Here is an 11,027-nt window from a genome sequence, read left to right on the forward strand (position 1 = left end):
TGTTCTGAGACATAACATTAATTGACTTTTTCCCCTTCCTCTAGGAGGTCTATGAACCCACTAGTGGCAACACTTATAACAGATCCACGGTGGTCGATAGTGTGGTGGAAGATTACGACTACACTGAAGTTACTGAAGAGGTAGGTACTATAAATCTTAGGTCAGGGTGTTTTAAACCCCATCACATTTTTGATGACCATCAAATCAACGATCAGTGCCATTTTGAATTAAAAAATTTGAAAATTCCAATTCTCGACCCATTTCAGCTTTTGATAGAATTGTGATTGGCCGTAGAGCATAATGGTCATGCTATTATACTTGTTAGGTAATTTGATCAAAATTGAAATCTCAAGAATTTTAAATGTGACGGAGTTTAAACGGATGTTTGACCAAAAGGCAGGAGAGTAATTTGCGCGCGGTTTTTTTCAAAAAAGCTTGGAATTTCCTGGCATACAACAGGTTAAAAGACTTCAATTTTGGCATATGTTATTAGGATTTTAATTAAAAAAACTAATCACATGCAAATTTAACAGGTTTTGCTACCACTGAATGAGGACGTTAATGAACTAAACGCAAAATCTTCCCCCACCGGAGACGCCATCCGATGATATTGCAAATCCAACTGTCATCAGATAGTTATTTTTCATTTTACAATTGTTTAATATTGAAACAATCTTGTGATTATCCCAAAATTCCAGTTCCTACCCAAATTGCCTTTTCCCTTGTTTTCTTCCATTCCTTAAGGTCTTACCTCTGAAGAAAACAAAAGGAATGAAAATTTGAAAAAAGAAGCCAAAGCAAGTGTTTTGTTTTTATCTTCAAATACTCGTCGTCACATACAATTTTAGCCCCTCGTAATAATTAATCTCATGAAAAGTTTGTAAAAGAGTGTAACTTATCATCCACAAGTGAAAATATATGAAATATAGTCGTGTGGTGATCACAAAACAGCTTGTGTTGTTGTGTAACGGTGCTAGATGTACATCTATAAACTATTAATAGTGCCCACGGAACCTTCCAGAAAACACCAGAACTTCCAAAAGAAACCAATATCATTTACAAGGTAAAGGCCTCCCTTTTACCCACTCCTAATTTTCCTTGTGATTAACAAACACAATCTCTTGATTCCTTAAAATTACATCTCATTAAAATTACAGTCCATTCAAGTACCAATCGTCGGTACGCAACAAGAACGTAAAATTTGTTTATTTTGGTTAAACGAACACGCCCACAACTCACTTCCATTGATAGCAAATTCAATGGAATATTATTTTTCCTGTATGAGCAAATAATAATGTTACAAATACATATATGAAAGAATCAAATTTATTAAAAAATAAAAAAAACATTATTACAGAATATTGCACATTTATTATAGAAATACAATCATATTACACATTCAGTAGAATGAGAATAATATTAATAAATTATCATATTTGATTTTGAAAATGTTTATCTTTATATACATATAAACATTATTTCAATACAGTAGAACCCTGATAATTCAAAATAAGGCATAATTCGAAACATTCGCCAAAAAAATATACACAGAAATTTTTTTCATACATTATGGTTTTTTCATTCGAAATTCGAAATTTATTTTTGTCCGCGCACGAAAATTTGTTTGTGTAATTCGAAAAGCTTCGATTTTGGCGAAAATAAATCATAAAATTTCGTAAATCTGAATCTAAAAGACAGCTGTGGCGGTAAAACGCCGAAAAATGTATTTTTAGTTAGTTATACTTCGTCCTACTTAGTATTATTATTTTTTAAATCTGAATCTATTTACACTGGAATGTCGTATTTTTTCCAATTTATTTCGAATATCCGAGTTTGAACGGCCGAGAAAATACGTTTTACGCGGAAATATGTCGTAGTTTTACGAATTTACACAAAATATCTGAATTTAAAGTGCCGGCCGCGAAATCTCGATTCACCCGTAAATATATCGCATTTTTACAAATTTATTTTGAATATCTCAATTTAAAGGGCCGGCCACGACGGTAATCGTCCGCGAAAATAAAGGAATAATTCGCATTAATACGAATATACTCCTAAGATACTACCCGGATTTGAAGGGGCGACTGAGAAACTCGATTTTCGGCGTCTTTTAAAAAAAATTTATTCCTAAAATTTTGAATTACGTGGGAATTACGAGGTTCTACTGTACTATTATAATTATTTTAGATTTAAACTATAGGTAAGAAAAAAATGGCTTTATGTTATAAAAGTATGTCTAGAATGTTAAATTTTTAAACCATTTTATAAAGTTTCTATGCAAAAATATTTTCTTAATTCAACTAATTATTAATTACCTACTTCATTTTGAATGAAGAAACAGTGAGAGATAATATAATATAATTATTAAAAGCAGAAAATGGTACTTAAGAGTAAGCTTAAAATTATTCATAAGCTGTTCGTTCATAGATGGCACTAATTTAATTATTTTAGAAAAAAACACTTTTTGTAAGTTATGCTTTAAAATATTGAGAAGAATTGTTTGTTGTCTCCTGAACATACAGTACATGAATTTAAATAAATTGTTTTGTATGTATAAAAACTCAATTCTTTCAAGAAAGGCATACAAATACAGTATAGTATCGGAAATTCAATCCATTCGATATCTATAAATTATTATAAGCAATAATTAGTCTCCTGAAATATTCATACAAATTGAAAATATCTTCCGAGTAAAAATAAATGCCGCCGACAGGAATTGAACCCGCACCTTCTGATGTCCGGTCAGGTGCTCTGGACCACTGAGTTACGTCGGCTTATTTCCAACACGCAAATAATTCAATATGTACTAGTACTTCAATCAAAAATTACTTATTTTATTTTTTTGACTAATTATTGCTTATAATATTTTTTTATCCTTTGTGCCATGCATAAAAAACCTTGTCTTATAAAAATTTGTTTATCATCATAAAAAAATAATTATATCTATAAACGATCAGTTGATTATGAAATATTCAAAGTTTTCTCTTAGCATTGAAAACCAGAAATCCCTTAATAATAAATATATTAATCCATAACCAACAAAATTTAACGCAACTCCCTTTATTCCTCCGATGTATAACTCAATTTTCCCTGTTCACCCATTACCTAACCTTTCTCCTTGTATTATTTCCCGAAAAGGGTTCTTCTAAAATTGGTTGAGAGCTTAAAATTTTTTTGTGGTTATAATAATAAATTAATATCAATGGCTTAAAGTCAAGACATTGTATCTCCACTCTTTAGAAAAAATGAGCTACGAACTAGAACCCAAATTTATATGTGTAAAAATATTGTATATCTAACTTACACCATTCCAGAGATGTTAACATATTTTAACCTGTTGAAGTCAGTGTCAAATTTTTCAAAAGATTTTAATTTTTAACTTAATTTATCTCGAAATAATTACTTATGGAGATACAATTTCTTGGGTTTAAAACATTGTGATTGATAAATTTTTATATTTAAATTTTTAGATTCAGCAATTTCTCTGCAGAAGCTGAAATATTATCTATGTATAATAATATTTGTAATGGTTGGGGTTTGTCAAAGTCCACCCAATTTGACCGTTAAATCGACGAGCAGTAGCCATTTTAATTTTTTAAACTTTTAATTAGTCCAGTTAAACTCTCGGTCCATTTCAGCTTTAATCACCTGTCAAGCATGATGGCCATGTTGTTACGCAAGTTAGCTGATGTTAGTGATGGAGTTAGCAGCACCCAGTCACACAACCATCAGCTGCAGTAATTAATGTGAAAGAATGAAAAGTGGCAACATTAATTTTAGTAATTTACAACAAATATCATCACAACGTCTTGTGAGACAACTATAAATGAGACAAACAGCTAAAAAGTTCATCAGCCTACAATATAAATAAGAAATATGTATTTATTTTTAACTACTATGAAAAAGACATCAATGTTTTTGCACTGTTGTAAATTACTATGTTATATCACTGTATCAACTGGATCGTCTGAAACCATAGTGAACTAACTCACTTTTTGCAGTTTTTGAGTTAGTGCTTGAAATGAGGGCTCCAAATCATAATCTACCTTTGCCAGAGAGAACCATGTTGATTGACCAATCATAGATAGTTTTTTAGCACGGTGAACCAATCAGAAACAAGCATTCTTCCATTAGTTCTCAAGCCACACTAAACTAACTCAGTATCCAACATGGCTTCCTACATGACAGGTCGCGCGTCGGTCAGCAGAAATGATGACTTTTCAGAGTGTTCCATGTCAGATTTCAGTGAATTGTCAGATGACAATGATAAAACTTATGTTCCTAGTGATTCAGAAGGTAAGTCTATTTGAATAATTACTAGTATTTGGAAATAAATGTTATTTTGAACTGGGATCGTTCTTAGCCACTCCAGTCTTCAACCAAAGTAAACTAAGTAGCAAAATCATGATAACTTTCAATATTTTGATAAATAAATAAAAAATCATGTTTTTGTTGAGTACTGCAGATTGTGTTTATTATTAAGCATTTATAAGTTGAATAATAATTTTGGAAAGCTCAGGTTAAGTGCAATAAAATTCACACTTTAAAAGTTAGTTCAGTATGGTTGAATCAATGTAGGGGAAACTTGAAGCAACATGATACAGAAGGCTGCTGTATTTGATGGTTAGAGATAGTGTAGGGTTGAATTAAAGACTAAAATAAGTGAAATTCGCCATTCATAATAATTATTTTGTTTTTCAGATCGCATTTGCGCTGAAAATTCTCCTCATGCGGAACGTGAACTCACCGAAAATGCTGAAAATAGTGAGACTTCTTCCCCGGAGGGAAACGCATTGCCACTGCCAACTAATGCCGTTTTACACGAAGGGGCAAAAAAAGTGAAAAGCAAGTATGCTGATGCTGCGCAGTGGCGAAAAAATTTAAGGAAAAAGCACCGAAATTCGGCAGAAGAATACACTTCATCCAAAGGAAAGGTTATGACGGGCAAACCTTTTATCGATTATAAATGCACTTGTAGACGTAAGTGCTACAATTTTCTAAGTACTGCCAACAAAAAGGCATGTTATGACAGATTTTATGTGCACGGGTCTTGGGATTCCCAAACTGCATTTCTTGCTGGTTCTGTGAAGACTACCAGTGTGAAACAACGAGTTGGTGTGAAAGGATTGGCATCTAGAAGACAAGAGTCAAGGGCGTATTATTTAAAGGGGGACCAAAAGGACATTCAGGTGTGCAAACTGATGTTTTTGAATACCTTACGGATTGACAGTGCTCGTGTGCATCGAGCTCTTGTAAAAGGTAGATCCGGAAAGTTAACCGATAACAGGGGGCGCCATGTGCCAGGAAATAAACTTGATGCTGCCACTGAAAAACTCGTTCACGACCACATTAAAAGCTTTCCTCGCTACATCAGTCACTACACGCGTATCAAAAACCCCAATTGCAAGTATCTGCAGCCAGGGTTAAACCTATGCATGATGTACAGGTTGTATTGCGATGATTGCAAATTCAAAAACAATAAGCCAGTAAGTCAATCATCATACGAGAGAGTTTTTCGTAGATCTTTTAATCTCAAGTTCAAGACACCACAGAAGGATACATGCAAGACTTGTGATAGCCTTAATGTGCAAATAAGGGCAGAAGAAGGAAAACCTTTGTCAGAACAAGACAAAGACAAAATGAACAAGTTGAAAGCAGACCTTGCTCTTCACCACGCCCGTGTTGAAGCTACGCAGACTTCCAAAAAAAATGATATAGTGCTTGCAAAAAAAGGAGAAATTGAAATGCTGACTTTCGACCTACAGAAAACTTTGCCAATACCCAAGATATCTACAGGTGAAGCATATTATAAGCGTCAGCTCTCAGTTTATAACCTAGGAATGCATGAATGCAAGAATGATAAGGCTACTATGCATGTTTGGCACGAAGGACTTGCTTCTCGTGGGCCAAACGAAATTGCATCATGTCTTCTAAAATACTTAGCATCTAACGAAATTAATTCCAACCACCTTGTGCTCTGGTCCGACTCTTGCGGTGGACAAAACCGGAACATCAAGATGGCAGCAGCAATAATGTACATTGTTCAGAGAGATGACAACCCAATCGACATTATAGAACACAAATTTCCAGTGCCAGGACATAGCTTCCTTCCTAACGACAGCGATTTTGGGGACATTGAAAAACATCTAAAGTATCACAAAAATGTGTATTCCGTGGAAGATTACAACGCTATTATTCGTGAATGTCGACCACGAAAGCAATCCTTTGAAGTCTCGACGATGATCCCTGAAAATTTTGTCTCTACCAAACCGATTTTATCATTTCTCACAAACAGGAAAAAAACCACTGTCGCTAACAAAAAAATGAAAGTAGAATGGTTAAAAATGCGTTTAATATGTGTTGTGAAATCAAGACCAGGCATTTTGAAGTTCAAGTACACTCTCAACGATGCAGTTGAATTCTATGAAGTGAACCTCAATAAGCGACTCCGGGGAAAACCATTCAATGTTAGCAAGGTAGTTTTAACCCAACTGTACCCTGCAGGAAATCGAATCGCACAAGCAAAGAAGAATGACATAATGTCACTATTAAAGTATGTTCCACCGATTCATCACCCATTTTTTGAAGCATTGCGTACAAAAGAAGAATCAGGAAATGCAAGTGATGAAGATGTTGATGGCCTAGAACTTGCTTCAGACGACGAGTTTTTCGAAGAATGAACTTAGTTCACTTAATGTATGCAATGGAAGAGATTAGTCACATAATATAACCAGCCAGAGTGCACTAACTTTGAACTAACTTACCGAAGTATTCAACCAGAGTGAACTAACTTTTTTAAATGATTTTTAATTGATATGTTAAATATGCTGGAATAATAAATATATGTTCAAAACTCAATCTAAGCCTTTATCTTAAATTTAGGTCACAATTTAGTTCCATAGTGATGGTGGTATTTACACAGCATTACCAAACGCAAAACCATCGTTTTCTCAAATGTAAGTTTTTTGACTTAGTTCTATATGGTTTAAGACGATCCAACTGTACAATTTACAGCCATTAGAATATTTCTACAAAATGTGCATAAGCAAGTAGGCGATGAAGTCAATCTCATATATTCTATATCACCATACATTTATTATGAGTCTAGTAAAATGAGCATTTGTACACTAGAAGAGCGGTAATTAATAGGCACAAATTCTAACGATTCCTAAGTTTTTTTACGCATTTGCGATATCACAGTTCAAAGAACAAAGCAATATGTACATAAAAATTGAAAATTCATAAATATGAAATATATCATTCCTTTAAAAAATGTGAAAAACATCAGATTTTATTGAAGACAAAATTAACAAAATACTGCAAACAGACAGATCTTATAATCCAATATTTAACCCTCTTGGTCTAACCTATAACCTTTATAATATTATATAATCTATAACCCTCAAAGCACTGATCTATCGGCGCACCTAGACTGCTATACGCTTCACAGCTATAAAAGACAATGACATTGGAAACACTGTTAAATGAAACGACCATTGATCCCTAGGGGCAGTGTCCCTGCATTTGCAGTGTTGGAAGAATCTTGCCCTCGCATTGTAGGAAGCACTGCAATTGCAGTGTAACCCTTATACATTCAATTTACTTTTCAAGAATTTTCACTTTATCAAGAATTTTACTGTCTACGTTTTGGCTTTAACCACTCAGAACATTAGAACGTCAAAAGACGTAAATATGATAATAGCGGTCAAGACATTAGAACGTCTTTTCACGTAAACGCGCGAGATTTTACAAAAATCGATTTATTTCCATCACTAGTATACGGATTGCCATGATTTAAAAAACAGAGTATCGATAATGAATAACGCTACGCGTCTGTATTCAAGAATATCTATGGAACGTAGAGGTGCATTATCTAAGCCGATTGGATCTGTCATCTTGTTCGTTCATAATTTATTGCGTTTCTAAATAATTTATTAAAAATATTATAGTTTGGACGGTTAATATTTTGAGGTGACTAATAGTTTTTAATTATATTTCTTCAATATATAAAGTGTTATTTCTTTATGATACTCAGAAAAAAGTACATTTTTCACGGCTTTGAAATAATGGTCAGCGATTTTTACATATTTTTGACGTTTTCATAAAATGTATATTTAGAAACGCAAATATTTACATATAACAACACAATACGATAGTGAATTTCATAATCTTTCCAAAACATTTTTTAGAATGAGGCTACGTTTCCCAAAACGTGAGTTATGAAACTTTTAGCAAAACTCGTAAATAACACAAAAATTTTCACGTTTTGACAGTTCTCAAAGGAACACACAGTAAATAAAAGTCTTTGTCTGAGAGGTTAATGATATTTTTATAAGTTTCTTGTCAGCCCGTTATAAAAACCTTTCACCATCCAAATAAATTCATTTGTAAAACATTTAGGCTTTTTTAAGACGAAAAATTATTTGTTCGAGACCAAAAGGGTTAGACTTGATGTGAAATCTTACAGGATCTTTAAATACTTATAATTAGGTTGTTGACTATTTTATTTACTCTTTTCATTATGCTAACTACTCAACATCATCACAATCTTGTTGCATCATTTCACCATCTCATCGCAGTCTTCCATTTGACAGGTTCATGTAATGGCTGGCCTTACTATGCACCAGGAATATTATCATATATGGTAGAAACATACACAAACAGGACACGTATCTTATCTTAACATTAACGTTTATAATCCCAATGAGCCAAGATAACCCTGAAACTAAGCACTTTCAATGTATACATTACAGTTATAACACATTTTACACAGCAATAGATACTTATACTTAGCCCACCATCCAAACAAAATCATGATATTGAGTGTTGGAAAACATTTCTTGGTAATTCATTTTATTCAGTCAGGGTATAAATCACAATTTGGCAGAGTTTAAAACAAGTGAAAGTACAAGGAAAATTAAATTCATCCACGGTCTCTCATGATTCCCATACTTAGTGTTTTTTTAATTTTTTATATCCCGATAAAAAGTTTTGGTGGGTTAAAGATCTTTGCTTGCAAATACATTTAGTTGACTAGAAAATAATGCTTATAACAGAGTTTGTAGCCTACTCGCCAGCAAAGGGTTAACTACAAAATTTCACCATGAGTAAATCACTTATACAATAATTATTCAATGCAACCAGTTACTTGGCGGTTAACCTAAAACTTGTCTTGTGTGTTGCCCTGTATATATTCCTTCCCTTATCCTAACATAACTCAAAAATAAACTATAATTTTTTTAAGTGGAGACTTGTGCTCCGGTTTCTTCCTTTTTCACTTAAACTTACAAAAAAATTAAATATGTAACTATTTTGAAAAGACTTCTGACACTAGATGAATACTTTGCCAATAAAAGTGTTCAAATTAAATGAGCTAGATTGACTATAAAGACGCAATTTCATTAATACAATTCTATATAAAATCGAATGCTTGCTTTTAAGGGTCTGTAAGTGACTAACTAAGATTTAAATCGTTGTTGTTGTTTCAAATTTGTTATCTTTGATTACAGCAAGAGAATTGTATATTCATAGCGAGAGAATTGTATAAATGTATGTTGCAAAATAATTTACAAATGAAAAATACAAAGCTTTTTGTGCAGTGCTTTGACCCGCAGCCGGACCTGGGTCATACTGACTTGGGTCAGGTAGGGCCTTGGTAAGCCCGGTCCGGGTCTGACGGGCCTCTAAAATACTTACCAGAAAGCCTTACTCAAAATTAGATCAAAAGACAAGGACATTTTACACATAGTATTAGCATATTGATTTGAGCCAGTTAGATTTTAATTTGCAAAGGATCTATGTATTTATTTTACAACCAAGACACGAGAGGGTCGAAATGGGTCAATTTGACATTGATTTTAATCATAATAAATTTTAAAAGTGCCAAGAAAGATATAAAAATGTAAATTACTTTTTTATGAGAACACAGCACAAGAGCAGCGAGGGGGAGATAGGGAAGAGGAAATCTAGGAAGTTTGACTTATATCCAGAAAGCGGTACATCTACAATAATGAATGAAGGAAGAAAACAACTAACTTCACTTAAATTCTGACCAGCTCATTAACAGGTTTTTCAAATACAAAATTCTATAAATCAATGACAATACATACAATGGGAATACATAATAATATAAGTTTATAGTGGAGTATTGGTTGGTACCTTGGTATGACCAAACAATTTGACCTGTGTGTTGGTTTAACAGCAACGTGGTTGGCACTTGCATTCTTGTTAGTTGTCAATCCTCAAGCATTTATTAATGTGGGAATCGATCAGGGAATATTCAATGGTTTTGTAAAGGCAGTTGGGACACGAAAACACCTGTAAATACAATCAACACATTAGACATGCAGCCAAACAACTTAACACCAAATACTTAGGCATACATTAGTTTTAAAAAGCAGCTATTACACAGATAATTCAGTGCTTTCAATGATTCGATAATCCGATCCATCAAATAATTATTAAAGATTCGTCATTCGATTATCCAGCAAATATTTATCAGACATTCGGTTATCTGACTTTTGATTATTAGTCGACTTTCGTCATTCGATTATTCGATTTTTGATTATTTGATTTTCGAGTCGAATATCAAAATGTGCAAAAATAATGCATACCATGAGACCATGTTTCATTGCCGAAATGACAGTTTAAAATCTGATCAGAGAAATCCAGAAACATGTCTTCAAACAAACTTCAATAAATTAAAAGATTTTTGCATTAAAGCCAACGAGTATACAATACCATTAATACTACTTAATAAAGTGATTTTTTTGACATATTTAATTATGTAACTAATAGAGATACAACAAGGTCGATACTGCAATTGCAGTGCTTCAAATAGTGGGCATGATTTTTCAACACTGCAAATGAAGTAGTCTAGCCCTTAAGGGTTAATAACTATTTAATAATTGGTATTCTGTAAAAATAGGTGAGTATTTATAGCCTCTATTCCAAAAAATATTATTACTGAAGAAAGCGTACATTTGGAAAAGTAACTGTTTCCACTTAGCCAATACAAAAATTTTTTG

The 11,027-nt window shown here is 33.0% G+C and overlaps 1 protein-coding gene across 1 annotated transcript in view; it reads left to right on the forward strand.

The window, feature by feature from the left end:
* Nucleotides 1–1,225, forward strand: part of LOC149418885 (integrin alpha-PS3-like) — a 45,934-nt gene extending 44,709 nt beyond the window's left edge. The window contains exons 17-18 of the mRNA XM_089638434.1: nucleotides 45–140; nucleotides 534–1,225. Of these exons, the coding sequence (XP_089494560.1) occupies nucleotides 45–140; nucleotides 534–608 (171 nt within the window). The 3' untranslated portion in view covers nucleotides 609–1,225. The remainder of the gene's footprint in view (nucleotides 1–44; nucleotides 141–533) is intronic.
* The last annotated feature ends 9,802 nt before the right edge of the window (nucleotides 1,226–11,027 follow it).

Source organism: Hesperophylax consimilis, chromosome 13 (assembly GCF_061612785.1).
Source record: "Hesperophylax consimilis isolate HC1 chromosome 13, BYU_Hcon_1.0, whole genome shotgun sequence".
NCBI classification, from domain to species: domain Eukaryota; kingdom Metazoa; phylum Arthropoda; class Insecta; order Trichoptera; family Limnephilidae; genus Hesperophylax; species Hesperophylax consimilis.